Raw genomic sequence first — 14,909 nt, forward strand, 5'->3', positions numbered from 1 at the left:
GGTAACTCAACCAAATCACCTTCATGCTCTCCTTGTGCCCTGGTTAGGATCTCACCCTGATTAGACAGAGTTGCGACACCCTTTCCCAACAACACACAAGCAACAGGCAAAATACAAGAACCAGAATTGTCTGGTCTCTGGGATTTTACATAGACACTAACTGGATGTGACCTAGTTACAGGGCCATTCTCCTGAGCAGACACAAACTTAGGACCATTCCCTTTCTGGGCTTTAGCTGTATCCAGAACCAACTCTGAGACAACTGCACGACCCTCAACCATCACAGGCTGAAAGGCCCGTTCTGTTTGCTCCACAGACCAAGAAGAGCCGGACACACTTTCTCCTTTACCAGACACACAGCTTGGGATCTCATTCCCTTTGTCCCAGCACACAAGGCTGGTCACAGACAACTGCTTGGAGATCAGGGTAGCTCCCTCCACAGGCAAGTCAATACCCCTGACAGACACAGGCACGTTTCCTTCCCTGTCCCAATTCTCCACCCAGCTAACAGGTAAGGTCCAGGGACACTCCTCTTCCACTCTCCTCTCCTTCCCGCCCTGCTGACTAGACACAGCCATCAGCTCACAAGGCTGCCTAGGCTCCTCCAAAATTTCCTTGTCCTCCTCTCCCTCATCCCAGCACCCAGGGCTGGTTCCAGACAAATACTGGGAAAGTGGGGCAGCTTCCTTACCACGTAACCTGCTGTTCTCCACACTACACGGAGCTACTTCCAGCAAACCACAGTCACCCTTTTGAGGTTCACTTTTACAAGCTGTACTTGCCCACAATCCACCACCCATCAAAAATCTCCCCTTTCCTTCCTCAGTTAGGGCTTCACCCTGACCATCCACTTTAATCTACTCCTGGGAAACATTGTCCTGACCAATGAGATCTTTCTATGCTTGATCTAATTCCAGATTCACTTCTGAGACATTAGACAGACATTCAGAAACTTCATTCACAGACAAACAGCTATTTGCCTCCTTTCCCAGGTTAGAGTCACCCTCTCCCTGGCCGTAGCAAAACTGGTTCAACACAGACAACTGCTCAGGATAATACAACATGCCAACATTGATAGAAACTGGACTTTCAAGGGGATAGTTTCTGCTGTTGTTCCCTTGCTTTTTTGACCTGGAGCTGAAGTCTGGCAGTTTCTTGTTGCATCTCTTGAACCCTCTCCTCAGCAGCCAGCAGTTCCATACGCCCCCTACGAGCCCTTTCCTCCCTTTCAGCACCTTCCTTCTGGCTTATGGTTACTGATCTTTAACCAACAATACCAAAATTCAAATTTGGATAGCGTGGGGTTCTGATCCAGAGCTTAATTGACCTGGTTCTGTGGATCCAGCACGACTACGCCCTTGTAACAATGCGGCCTTTGGCGGGACACAACTGAGAGTATTGTTGGGGTCCCAGGGCATGGCCACTAGGTAAGCCGAGGGGATGGAAGGCCATGAGTGTTGAGGCAGTCTCTTTGCTCAACCCCCCTTCACAGAATTCAGTCCTGGCTGGCCTGAGAAAGCCCTTGCACTCCCAACATAATGCTGCAGCTGCAGACAGAGCTGTTCTGTGCAGGTTTAGCTGGTGCCACGTTAGGATAACGGCAGGAACCAGCTACAAGGCCATAACCGCTTATTTGCCTCGTTAATCACAAGGCTAAGCAGGCTGTGCTGTTGTTTTGAATTGCTAAAATGCTCGTTAAAGGTTGCTGGAAAAAGTATTGTTGTAACCCATGTAAGGCGAAGCAGTTTACTTGGCTGATGTGTAATGCAACAGAGATGAGGAGTAGAAAGGTATGTGACTCTGCCGGCTCCGTGGGCAGGATTTGAGATTCTGTTCTCCCTGCACCTTCTTTGGAGCTCCAAATAAACCGTTCTGCTTCTCCACCCCGTTGTGTTTATTGGGTGACGCATACCGGGCAGCGAACCCCTGCTGCCGCTTGCCTCTGGCACTGGGTGCCGGCAACAGTATCAATTCAGGACAAATCGCTTAGAGCAGGGCACAGGTCCAAGTCGCCAGGAGAGGGGCCAATGCCCACGCTTGGGCTGGTGTCGCCCCTTCAGGCCCTGGACTCCCCTGGTCCAACGTCCTGGTAGCCCCTGGAAGGAGAGAGCAGAGGGGATGGGTTAGGGGGTGTAACGGTCCCACCCCCACCCCTGAGAGGGAGAGGACTCACCTGCGTCTGCTCCTCCACAGCACCGCGGCCACGGCGGCTACGGCCAGAGCCCCCAGGGTGATGCCCACGGCCAGGCCGGGGCCCCAGCCCCTGCTGTGCCCTGTAAAACAGGGGGTGCCATGCTGGGAACGGGGACAGGAGTATGGGCCCTGGTCCCTCCGCCTCTCCCGCAGTCCCCCCCAGCCACCCGACCCACTGCCCTCAGCCCCCCTGACCGTGTTCCCTCAGCCTCCCCCGCAATCCCACCCCTTTCTCCCCCCACCTTCCCACCTCCTCAAGTTCTGCTCCCCCATCCCAGTCCTGTCCCGTCCCCCTCAGCTCCTCCATCCTGCTCCCCCTGGTCCATCCCCACAACCCTCACTCACCCCTCTGCTTCCCTCCGCCCGAATCCCGCTGCCTGGACCCACCCCCGTCCCACTCAGGACGTGCAGGAAAAGCCCCCAGAGACCACGACCGCACCCCCCTGGGGACGTGCCCCTACCCCAGGGGATCAGCAGGCTCTGGCCCCCCAGGCTGCTGTGCTCCACCCGGCAGGCGTAGCTGTGCCCGTCGCCCGGCTCCACGGCCAGGGAGCTGCGCAGCTGGTAGGTCAGGTCCGCGTTGGGCAGGATCCTGCTGGAGCTCACCCGCCCGCCCGGCCCCACCTCCTCCCCGTCCTGCAGCCAGGCCACGCGGATGGGCCGGGGGTAGAAACCGGTGACCCAGCAAACCAGCAGTAACGGCGCGGGGGTCCCGGCTGGGGAAGGCGCTCGGGCAAACACCACGGCGACCGGCCGCTCTGAGACAGGGGGAGAGAGACGGAGCGGGGGAGAGGGGACGATTCAGTCTGAGCCTCAGGGACTCACTAGCCAAGCCCAGCTCCATCCCCCGGGGTCAGGCGTTGGCCCCACTGTGCTGGCCAGGCCCCAATTCTGTCCCCTGCAGTTACCAGTGGTGAGGGAATCCCCCTTCACTTCCTGTCCTAAACGGCTGTGCAGTGCAGCTATGAAATGGCTACGGTGCTCCACCCCAGCTATAGCTGCATTTGTACACCAGGCAAGGGGTCCCTGGATAAACGGCCCCCTGCCCCACCCCAGAGGTGGCTGCATCTCAGTCCAAGGTGAGGGATCTTTGTACAAACAGCCCCCATGCCCAACCTCAGAGATGGCTGCATAGGAGCACTGGGTGCGGGATCTCTGTATAAACAGCAAACACACCCCACCCCAGAGGTGGCTGCATGGCAGCGAGTGGTGTCCAGCCTCACCTTGCCTCTCCAGAGACTCTTTCCCATGCTGGACAAAGCTCTTGATCTGATTGACACACGTCATTCTCAGGAGAAACTGAAGCGTGATGGCTGTGCTCTTATCCAGGTTGAGAAGGTCCTGGGCGTAGAGCGCCAGCTTGTCCCCCTGCCGAGCGACCCATTTGCCTGCGTCCGCGTCGAAGCTGATAAAGTCCTCCCCATTCACTCCGGTGTCATCGAATCCCCTCGAGGTGCCGTTGGGGTGCAGCTCGCAGCCGAGGGAGGCCTGGGTAATGAAGGGGTCTGGAACAGGAAGGGCAGGGGGATGAGGAGGGGCATCTGGAGGTCCCAGGAGGGGGCAGAAATAGAGAGATGGGGGAGCAAAGACATAATGTCAGGTGCCATGAGGATGTTGGGCCACACGTGGGCAGTGGGATTGTGGGGCGGCCCTGGCTGGAGTTAAGGGTAAGTTGCAGTTTCTCTTTGTCACGGAGTCCCTGGGCAATGCTCTGGAACGGCTCCCCATGAAGCCAGTCAGGACTCTGGGGCAGTCGCCTTCCTGTGAGCAGCCTGTCTTCAGGACACACAGCTCACCCGGCTTCCACCTTCCTGGGTCTGACCTCAGAGCAAAACAGTAAGACTCACACAGGCTCACATACAACATAACAATGACAGGTTTCAGAGTATCAGCCGTGTTAGTCTGTATCTGCAAAAAGAAAAGGAGGACTTGTGGCACCTTAGAGACTAACCAATTTATTTGAGCATAAGCTTTCGTGAGCTACAGCTCACTTCATTGGATGCATACTGTGGAAAATACAGTGGGGAGATTTATATACACAGAGAACATGAAACAATGGGGGTTACCATATACACTGTAAGCAGAGTGACCAGGTAAGGTGAGCTATTACCAGCAGGAGAGCGGGGTGTGGGGAGAGAAAACCTTTTGAAGTGATAAACACCCATTTTTTCATGGTCTGTGTGTATAAAAACCTCCTCACTGCATTTTCCACTTTATGCATCCGATGAAGTGAGCTGTAGCTCACGAAAGCTTATGCTCAAATAAATTGGTTAGTCTCTAAGGTGCCACAAGTCCTCCTTTTCTTTTTGCGGATACAGACTAACACGGCTGCTACTCTGAAACCTGTTGCAAAATTGGCACCCTTAAATCTCAAAGGGATTGAAGTGTTCTCCTACAGGTTTTTGAATGTTATGATTCCTGATGTCTGATTTGTGTCCATTTATTCTTTTACGTAGAGACTGTCCAGTTTGCCCAATGTACATGGCAGAGGGGCATGGCTGGCACATGATGGCGTAGATCACATTGGTGGATGTGCAGGTCAACGAGCCTCTGATAGTGTGGCTGATGTGATTAGGCCCTATGATGGTGTCCCCTGAATAGATATGTGGACACAGTTGGCAACGGGCTTTGTTGCAAGGATAAGTTCCTGGGTTAGTGGTTCTGTTGTGTGGTGTGTGGTTGCTGGTGAGTATTTGCTTCAGGTTGGGGGGCTGTCTGTAAGCGAGGACTGGCCTGTCTCCCAAGATCTGTGAGAGTGATGGGTCGTCCTTCAGGATAGGTTGTAGATCCTTGATGATGCGTTGGAGGGGTTTTAGTTGGGGGCTGAAGGTGACGGCTAGTGGCGTTCTGCTATTATCTTTGTTGGGCCTGTCCTGTAGTAGGTGACTTCTGGGAACTCTTCTGGCTCTGTCAATTTGTTTCTTCACTTCAGCAGGTGGGTATTGTAGTTGTAAGAATGCTTGATAGAGATCTTGTAGGTGTTTGTCTCTGTCTGAGGGGTTGGAGCAAATGCGGTTGTATCGTAGAGCTCGGCTGTAGACAATGGATCGTGTGGTGTGTCCTGGATGAAAGCTGGAGGCATGTAGGTAGGAATAGTCAGTAGGTCAGTAGGTTTCCGGTACAGGGTGGTGTTTATGTGACCATCGCTTATTAGCACAGTAGTGTCCAGGAAATGGACCACTTGTGTGGATTGGTCTAGGCTGAGGTTGATGGTGGGATGGAAATTGTTGAAATCATGGTGGAATTCCTCAAGGGCCTCCTTCCCGTGGGTCCAGATGATGAAGAGGTCATCAATGTAGCGCAAGTAGAGTAGGGGCGTTAGGGGACGAGAGCTGAGGAAGCGTTGTTCTAAGTCAGCCATAAAAATGTTGGCATACTGTGGGGCCATGCGGGTACCCATAGCAGTGCCGCTGATCTGAAGGTATACATTGTCCCCAAATGTGAAATAGTTATGGATGAGGACAAAGTCACAACGTTCAGCCACCAGGTTTGCCGTGACGTTATCGGGGATAGTGTTCCTGGAGGCTTGGAGTCCATCTTTGTGTGAAATGATGGTGTAGAGGGCTTCTACATCCATAGTGGCCAGGATGGTGTTTTCAGGAAGATCACCCATGGATTGTAGTTTCCTCAGGAAGTCAGTGGTGTCTCGAAGATAGCTGGGAGCGCTGGGAGCGTAGGGCCTGAGGAGAGAGTCTACATAGCCAGACAATCCTGCTGTCAGGGTGCCAATGCCTGAGATGATGGGGAGTCCAGGATTTCCAGGTTTATGGATCTTGGGTAGCAGATAGAATACCCCTGGTCGGGGTTCCTAGGCATGTGTCTGCACAGGTCTGTGCCTGTGCTTTTTCAGGGAGTTTCTTGAGCATATGGTGTAGTTTCTTTTGGTAATCCTCAGTGGGATCAGAGGGTAATGGCCTGTAGAATGTGGAGTCTAGAAACAGTCCACAGGTTATAGTCCAATGTCCATATTCAGGGTGACTCCAGTCAGTGACTGGGGATCTCAATCCTTATGGCTTAAGGTTTCCCCCTCTTGAACCCCAAAACAGATCTGAGATGAAGAAGGATCGGGTCCCGGGGTCTTTATACATTTCCTGCAGCCTTTTGGCCTGAGAAAACAATTGGCTTAACTTTCCTCCTCCCAAACATCCTGGCAATTAGCCCAGGGTCATTTCTCCATTAAACAGTTCAGACACAGGTTATCACAACCTTCCCAGAGACATAGAGACAATCTTACTAGTTCCCTCCAGTGTCTTCCTAAATATTAATATGCCTTTTTGATCTTTGGATCAAAGCCACAGCCATAGACAAGACTTGTTTGCTGACATCACAAGACCTGAGCACGCAGCTCCCCTTCTCTCTCTAACCATGCCGGCTGCATTGCAAACCTCTCTTCATTTCCAGATCTTCCTAACCAGTCTTTACAGTTCAGCCCTGGGTCACGTCAGTCTGTGAGTTAATAACTCTTTCTGGCCCTGTCACCCGTCAATGAGATATGATATTACACGCAGAATGTCACGTTCACATGTCTCCCGGCATGGAGATTGAACTGAGCAGGGTCACCTTAGCCAGTGACCTGGGGAAGTTCAGGCCTCCCTCTCCGGGACAAAGCACCACTCTCACCTCATAATCCTGGAAGGACAGACTCCACCTCAGGAGCTTGGCATTGGCCCCTCTCATCTGGTTCAGCTGTGACAGGGCGAGTGGTCCCTGTACACAGTCAAGTGGCCCCAAAGAGATCCGGCTGCAGCCTGTTAAGAGCCCACCCAGGGCCTTCTCTATGGCCGCATAGCCCTGCTCCCAGGGCAGCAGCTTCCTGCTCAGGGACATGATGGGGTGTTTCTCCCCCATTGCATTGGCCTGCCTCAGCACCGCACCCAGCCCTGTGTGGGGGGTATTGCAGGGATCCCCAGGGCTGCGGTCTAAGCTCCCTGCCCTCCCCACCTGTCACGGAGTCCCTGGGCAATGCTCTGGAACTGCTCCCCATGAAGCCAGTCAGGACTCTGGGGCAGTCGCCTTCCTGTGAGCAGCCTGTCTGCAGGACACACAGCTCACCCGGCTTCCACCTTCCTGGGTCTGACCTCGGAGCATTCAGCATCCTCTGCCCCTCCGTGTGCTTCCCACAGTGAGTCCGCACAGGCGGGGTCCTGGGGAAGCCAGAGGGTCCTGCCCCCCAACTCCGCAGTCAGACGGGACTCTCAGCCAAACAGTAAAACAGAAGGTTTATTAGACAACAGGAACATGGTCTAACACAGAGCTTGTAGGTGCAGAGAACAGGACCCCTCAGCTGGGTCCATTTTGGGGGGCAGTGAGCCAGACAACCCCGTCTGCCCTTCTCTCCATGTCCCAGCCAGCCCCAAACTGAAACTCCCTCCAGCCCCTCCTCCTCTGGGCTTTGTTCCTTTCCCGGGCCAGGAGGTCACCGGATTCCTTTGTTCTCCAACATTTTAGCTCTCACCTTGCAGGGGGGAAGGGCCCAGGCCATCAGTTGCCAGGAAACAGGGTGTCGGCCATTCTCTGTGTCCAGACCCCTGCACACACCTGCCCTCTAGGGCTCTGCAGTGATCATACACCCTTACTCCACCCCCTAGATACTTAAGAACTTCATAGGGGAAACTGAGGCACCCCCACACTATTCAGAGGAAACATTAAGAACAGTCCCACTTCGTCACACCCCCTGAAGGACTTGACTGTGAAGTCCTGGTTGTACCCACAAGCTCTGTTTATGACTGTGTTCCCATTGTCCAATAAACCTTCTGTTTTACTGGCTGGCTGAGAATCCCAGGAATCACAGTGAATCCCAGGAAGAGGGGTGCAGGGCCCGGACTCCCCCACACTCCATGATACCTGTCCACAGCCCAGCGTTCCTCAGTGACCCTACAATAACAACCCAGCCTGTCCACAGCCCAGCATTCCTCAGTGACCCTACAATAACACCCCAGCCTGTCCACAGCCCAGGGCTGGCCCCATTGCCCCAGGGCGGCGCTAGGGGCTGGGCTGCAGGGAGCGGGGCGGGGGGCAGCAGGGGGCTCTGCCCGGGCAGGCAGGGCTGGCCTGATGCCCCATTGTGGCGCGGGGGCTTTGCTGGGAGCAGCGGTACCGCAGGCTGGAGGAGATGGAGGGGGCGTCTCACACACACCATGGCCGCAAAAAGGCGCGCAGCATCCCAGCTGGTTGTCGGCAGGAGGGAGCTCTCCTGCCGACAAAAAACATCCACCCCCAGGAGCAGCAGTGGCTTTGTCGGCAGGAGCACTATTCACAACCGCACGCTTCCTCAGGAAAACTCTTGTCCTTCGGGAGTGTGTTTTTAACACCGCTAAACGACAAAAGTTTTGCGGACAAAGTGCCAATGTGGACAGAGGCTGAGTCTGCCGGGGACAGGGCCTGGTTCTGATCTTGCTGCCGGGATCCCCCTCCCGCGCTGCCCCCGCTCCCCGACTCCCTCTGCCCTGATTGGCTTGGGGCTGGCAGCCGTGGGGACAGCGCTGAGAAAGCACAGAGAAAAAGAGAAGTTGTCGTAGAGGCGTGTAGGATGCGGAGGAACTGAAAGCACATGGGGATCCTGGGCCCCACGTCCCGCTGCCCTGACATCTGCCAGAGCCCGAATCCCCCTTCCCCTGCCAGGATGCTGCTCTCTTTGCTGCTTCTCTCCTGGGAATGGGGGGCCCGGGCTGGTAAGTGGAGACCCCTCCTGCCCTTTCTGCTGCCAGGGATGCATGTGAATGGTGTAATACTAGGGGCAGGGTGGGGAAGTACCATGCTGGGCTAGTGACTCTTGCTGCGGGAGTAGGACGGGGGAGACAGGTTAGGGATCAGCAGGGAGACCCCGGAGTGCAGGATTGTTTAAGGGACAGAGACTCATTAATCTCTCTCCCCACCCACTTTGTCCTCCTCTTCTTCCCTGCCTCAGCCTCCCCTCCTCTCCCGCCAGCGTCTGTCACCCTGCGGCTGCTCCAGATCAATGTCTTCCACAACGCCAGCTCCACGGACATGGAGGGGATGGCCCTGCTGGGCGACCTGGAGACCCACTCCATGGACTGCAGCACCTGCCAGATCCGCTTCCTGCAGCCCTGGGCCCAGCGGGGCCTGACCCCGAAGGAGTGGCAGGACCTGGAGCTGCTGATCCATCACTACCTGTTCAACTTCAACCGTACTGTGAACAGGATAGCTCAGCAGCAGGGAATGGCCTGTGAGTACGAAGCGGGGTGCTGGGAACTGACACACTCACCACAGCCACTGAGCGTGTCCCTGGGGGCAAGACAGCCAGTCCCTGGCCCGTAGGCTGTTTGGAGCCGGCGTCCCTCAGAGGGGAAACACCCGTACCCCATTCCCCACCCCAGAGTCAGCCAGCCAGGTCTGGGGCCAGATTGTAGCTTGAACTTCCTAGAGGGGAAAGGCCCCACGTCCCACTCCCTGAGCCGAGGCTCCGGGTCTTTCCTGACATGTAGCCTGACGCTTTGAAAGCAGGTCATTTGGGCGGGGGTCTGTATCTCAGGAACCCCGTGACCGAGGAACCCCAAATTTGCACCACAAACTCTGCCTCAGGCACCAATTTAACGCAGTGATTTTCAAGCCAATCTGACTGCACGTGAAAAATCAGTTTGAAACAGAAACTGCAATTTACCCTTAACTCCAGCCAGGGCCACCCCACAATCCTGCTGCCCTTGTATGGCCCAACCTCCTCATGGCACCTGACATTATGTCTTTACTAACCCCGTCTCTCTATTTCTGCCCCCTCCTGGGACCTCCAGATGCCCCTCCTCATCCCCCTGCCCTTCCTGTTTCAGACCCCTTCATTACCCAGGGCTCCCTCGGCTGCGAGCTGCACCCCAACGGCACCTCGAGGGGATTCGATGACACCGGAGTGAATGGGGAGGACTTTATCAGCTTCGACGCGGACGCAGGCAAATGGGTCGCTTGGCAGGGCGACAAGCTGGCGCTCTACGCCCAGGACCTTCTCAACCTGGATAAGAGCACAGCCATCACGCTTCAGTTTCTCCTGAGAATGACGTGTGTCAATCAGATCAAGAGCTTTGTCCAGCATGGGAAAGAGTCTCTGGAGAGGCAAGGTGAGGCTGGACACCACTCGCTGCCATGCAGCCACCTCTGGGGTGGGGTGTATTTGCTGTTTATACAGAGATCCCGCACCCAGTGCTCCTATGCAGCCATCTCTGAGGCTGGGCATGGGGGCTGTTTGTACAAAGATCCCTCACCTTGGACTGAGATGCAGCCACCTCTGGGGTGGGGCAGGGGGCCGTTTATCAAGGGACCCCTTGCCTGGTGTACAAATGCAGCTATAGCTGGGGTGGAGCACCGTAGCCATTTCATAGCCGCACTGCACAGCCGTTTAGGACAGGAAGTGAAGGGGGATTCCCTCACCACTGGTAACTGCAGGGGACAGAATTGGGGCCTGGCCAGGACAGCGGAGCCAACGCCTGAGCCCAGGGGATGGAGCTGGGTTTGGCTAGTGAGTCCCTGAGGCTCAGACTGAATCGTCCCCTCTCCCCCGCCCCGTCTCTCTCCCCCTGTCTCAGAGCGGCCGGTCGCTGTGGTGTTTGCCCGAGCGCCTTCCCCAGCCGGGACCCCCGCGCCGTTACTGCTGGTTTGCCGGGTCACCGGTTTCTACCCCCGGCCCATCCGCGTGGCCTGGCTGCAGGACGGGGAGGAGGTGGGGCCGGGCGGGCGGGTGAGCTCCAGCGGGATCCTGCCCAACGCGGACCTGACCTACCAGCTGCGCAGCTCCCTGGCCGTGGAGCCGGGCGATGGGCACAGCTACACCTGCCGGGTGGAGCACAGCAGCCTGGGGGGCCAGAGCCTGCTGATCCCCTGGGGTAGGTGCACGTCCCCAGGGGGGTGCGGTTGTGGTCTCTGGGGGCTTTTCCTGCACGTCCTGAGTGGGACAGGGTGGTTCCAGGCAACGGGACTGGGATGAAGGGAGGCAGAGGGGTGAGTGAGGGTTGTGGGGATGAACCAGGGGGAGCAGGATGGAGGAGCTGAGGGGAATGGTACAAGATTGGGATGGGGGAGCAGGACTAGAGTGGGGGGAAGAGGAGGGGTTGGGAAGGTGGGAGGAGAGGGGGAGGGACTGCAGGAGAGGTGGAGGGACCCGGGCCCATACTCCTGTCCCCGTTCCCAGCATGGCACCCCCTGTTTTACAGGGCACAGCAGGGGCTGGGGCCCCGGCCTGGCCGTGGGCATCACCCTTGGGGCTCTGGCCGTAGCTGCCGTGGCCGTGGTGCTGTGGAGGAGCAGACGCAGGTGAGTCCTCTCCCTCTTGGGGGTGGAGGTGGGACTGTTACACCCCCTAACCCATCCCCTCTGCTCTCTCCTTCCAGGGGCTACCAGGACGTTAGACCAGGGGAGTCCAGGGCCTAAGGGCGGCACCGGCCCAGGTGTGGACATTGGCCCGTGTCCTGGGGACATGGACCTTGGAGCTGGATTCGTGCCCGGCTCCAGAGCTGAGGGCCCCGAGGGCAGGACTGGATCGGGGCCCTGGGAGGTCTGAAAAACTGGGTTTTTTACCCGCAAAAGCTTATGCCCAAATAAATCTGTTAGTCTTTAAGGTGCCACCGGACTCCTTGTTGTTTTTGTGGATACAGACTAACATGGCTACCCCTCGATACTCCTCCCTCTGGGACGTTCAGGGGACGTTGGACACTTGGGGGAGCTGTGGGATCGCTGGGATCCAGGAGCCGCATGGAGCCGGCGCTGGCCTGTGCCATTCAATAAACCCTTCAGGGAGGGGCTGCCCAGCGGGTCCCACCAGGGGCTGTAGGAGCCAGGGCCTGGGTGCAGGGGTCAGACACGGCTACATACACCAAGGCGGTGGGTGTGGGTGGGGGCATGGGAACCAGAAGGGTCCTGTCAGGGTGTCCAGGCTGGGCTGGGGTGCCCGGGTAGCAAGTGGGTTGCCCATGGGACATAGGCCCAGCTACCCACAGGGAGCCTGACAACACTACGCCCCCCAGGGCGCCGGGGAGGCAGCTGGCTGGGCTGGGCTGAGAGCTCCTGGGGGCAGGGCCCCTCCAGAGCTGGGTGTGAGGGACCCAGGCTCCAGGGGTAGGTTCTGTGTTTTTGTTCTGCGTCTGGGCAGCACCGAGCCCAAGGGGGTCGTGGGCACGACCGGGCTCCTCGGCCCTGCGGTAATACAGCAATAATAATAGTCCTGGCTGGGGAGGGGGAGTGGGCTCGAGTGGTGGGAGTGGGGGCTATTCAGGACTCCTGGGTTCTATCCTGAGCTCTGGGAGGGGAGTGGGGTCTCGTGAGTTCAAGCAGGGGGCAGGCTAGTCAGGACTTCTGGGTTCTACCCCAGTCTGGGGGTGGGGGTGGGGGGGGAATTCCCCCCACGGGGCCCGGTCTGTGCCCTTAATATGTAGCGTTGCTCCATGTCCCCTGCCCAAACCCGGCCTCCCCCAATGGCACCACCTTCTGGGAGGGGGCTGGGTCCAGTGGGTTAGGACAGGGGGGCTGGGAGCCAGGACTCCTGGGTTCTCACCCCAGTGTAGGAGGGGAGTGGGGTGTAGCCGGTTAGAGCAGTGGTGAGTGCGCTGACCAGCCTGTTACCAGGTAGAACAGCAGCCCAGAGCCACACCAAGAGATGGACAAAGTCACACCCAGCCCGAAACTGAAACCAACCCCCCAGCAGGCTCCCTCCTGGAGCCTCTGTTCACATTCCTCGGCAGAGGTGTTACCTCCTCCATCCCCCTCCCGGCTCAGGTGACAGGCTCTCAGGTCTCCGGTCCCCAGGGAACATTCCCAGGTCAACACTCCCCCCTCCCTGCTGCCTCACAACAGGCCGGGTTGTCATTGTAGGGTCGCTGGGGAGCGCTGGGCGGTGGACGGGCTGGGGTGTTATTGTAGGGTCGCAGGGGAGCGCTGGGCGGTGGACGGGCTGGGGTGTTATTGTAGGGTCGCAGGGGAGCGCTGGGCGGTGGACGGGATGGGTGTTATTGTAGGGTCGCTGGGGAGCGCTGGGCCGTGGACGGGCTGGGGTGTTATTGTAGGGTCGCTGGGGAGCGCTGGGCGGTGGACGGGCTGGGGTGTTATTGTAGGGTCGCAGGGGAGCGCTGGGCGGTGGACGGGCTGGGATGTTACTGTAGGGTCGCTGGGGAGCGCTGGGCGGTGGACAGGCTGGGGTGTTATTGTAGGGTCGCTGGGGAGCGCTGGGCGGTGGACGGGCTGGGGTGTTATTGTAGGGTCGCAGGGGAGCGCTGGGCGGTGGACAGGCTGGGATGTTATTGTAGGGTCGCAGGGGAGCGCTGGGCGGTGGACGGGCTGGGGTGTTACTGTAGGGTCGCTGGGGAGCGCTGGGCGGTGGACAGGCTGGGGTGTTATTGTAGGGTCGCTGGGGAGCGCTGGGCGGTGGACGGGCTGGGGTGTTATTGTAGGGTCGCAGGGGAGCGCTGGGCGGTGGACAGGCTGGGATGTTATTGTAGGGTCGCAGGGGAGCGCTGGGCGGTGGACGGGCTGGGGTGTTATTGTAGGGTCGCTGGGGAGCGCTGGGCGGTGGACAGGCTGGGGTGTTATTGTAGGGTCGCTGGGGAGCGCTGGGCGGTGGACGGGCTGGGGTGTTATTGTAGGGTCGCTGGGGAGCGCTGGGCGGTGGATGGGCTGGGGTGTTATTGTAGGGTCGCAGGGGAGCGCTAGGCAGTGGACAGGCTGGGGTGTTATTGTAGGGTCGCTGGGGAGCGCTGGGCGGTGGACGGGCTGGGGTGTTATTGTAGGGTCGCAGGGGAGCGCTGGGCGGTGGACAGGCTGGGGTGTTACTGTAGGGTCGCAGGGGAGCGCTGGGCGGTGGACGGGCTGGGGTGTTATTGTAGGGTCGCAGGGGAGCGCTGGGCGGTGGACGGGCTGGGGTGTTATTGTAGGGTCGCAGGGGAGCGCTGGGCGGTGGACGGGCTGGGGTGTTATTGTAGGGTCGCTGGGGAGCGCTGGGCGGTGGACAGGCTGGGGTGTTATTGTAGGGTCGCTGGGGAGCGCTGGGCGGTGGACAGGCTGGGGTGTTATTGTAGGGTCGCTGGGGAGCGCTGGGCGGTGGACGGGCTGGGGTGTTATTGTAGGGTCGCTGGGGAGCGCTGGGTGGTGGACGGGCTGGGGTGTTATTGTAGGGTCGCAGGGGAGCGCTAGGCAGTGGACAGGCTGGGGTGTTATTGTAGGGTCGCTGGGGAGCGCTGGGCTGTGGGGAGGCTGGGTTGTTATTGTAGGGTTGCTGAGGAGTGCTCAGGCTATGGACAGCATTGTGCTGACACAGGAAATGCTCCGGGGAGGGGAGACCCCTTAGCTCAAGGACCCACCTGTCCTGGGACTTATAGCTCAGCAGCCCGGTGGGGAACAGCCGGGGGCCCCTGGAGCAGCAAGGAAAGCTCTCCCCCGCAGCCACCCTCCCAGGATGTGGGGCAGCCTGAGGAGAGAGCAGGGAGATGTGGGGTGAGGGAGGAGAATGACAGTAACACTGAGCACCCACGGATGGAGAGGACACCAGGGAAAGAATGGGAGAGACGAGGAGAGTGGGGGGCAGGTGGGACCCCGAGTAGGGGGTACACAGGGAAAGGCAGAGGGTGCCCAGAGCTTGTGGGGTCCAATCCCCCGACATACTCAGCGTCTGCCCAGCACGGAGCCCCCAGCGGCATGTGGGTCCAACCTCCTCCTCCCCCGTTACACCCAGCGCCTGCTGGGACTGGGCTCCCCAGGCTGGGTGGGATCCAGCCCCTCCCAATACA

The 14,909-nt window shown here is 58.3% G+C and overlaps 1 protein-coding gene across 1 annotated transcript in view; it reads left to right on the forward strand.

Moving 5' to 3' along the window:
* LOC140904481 (uncharacterized) overlaps positions 1 to 11,665 on the forward strand; it is a 32,969-nt gene extending 21,304 nt beyond the window's left edge. The window contains exons 15-23 of the mRNA XM_078848395.1: positions 2,194 to 2,275; positions 2,708 to 2,757; positions 3,523 to 3,696; positions 8,741 to 8,864; positions 9,101 to 9,379; positions 9,942 to 10,259; positions 10,725 to 11,021; positions 11,349 to 11,448; positions 11,526 to 11,665. Coding sequence (XP_078704521.1) covers positions 2,194 to 2,275; positions 2,708 to 2,757; positions 3,523 to 3,696; positions 8,741 to 8,864; positions 9,101 to 9,379; positions 9,942 to 10,259; positions 10,725 to 11,021; positions 11,349 to 11,448; positions 11,526 to 11,565 — 1,464 coding nt within the window. The 3' untranslated portion in view covers positions 11,566 to 11,665. The remainder of the gene's footprint in view (positions 1 to 2,193; positions 2,276 to 2,707; positions 2,758 to 3,522; positions 3,697 to 8,740; positions 8,865 to 9,100; positions 9,380 to 9,941; positions 10,260 to 10,724; positions 11,022 to 11,348; positions 11,449 to 11,525) is intronic.
* Positions 11,666 to 14,909: the final 3,244 nt, after the last annotated feature.

The sequence above is a fragment of the Lepidochelys kempii genome, chromosome 14 (genome assembly GCF_965140285.1).
Source record: "Lepidochelys kempii isolate rLepKem1 chromosome 14, rLepKem1.hap1, whole genome shotgun sequence".
In the NCBI taxonomy this organism is placed as follows: Eukaryota; Metazoa; Chordata; order Testudines; family Cheloniidae; genus Lepidochelys; species Lepidochelys kempii.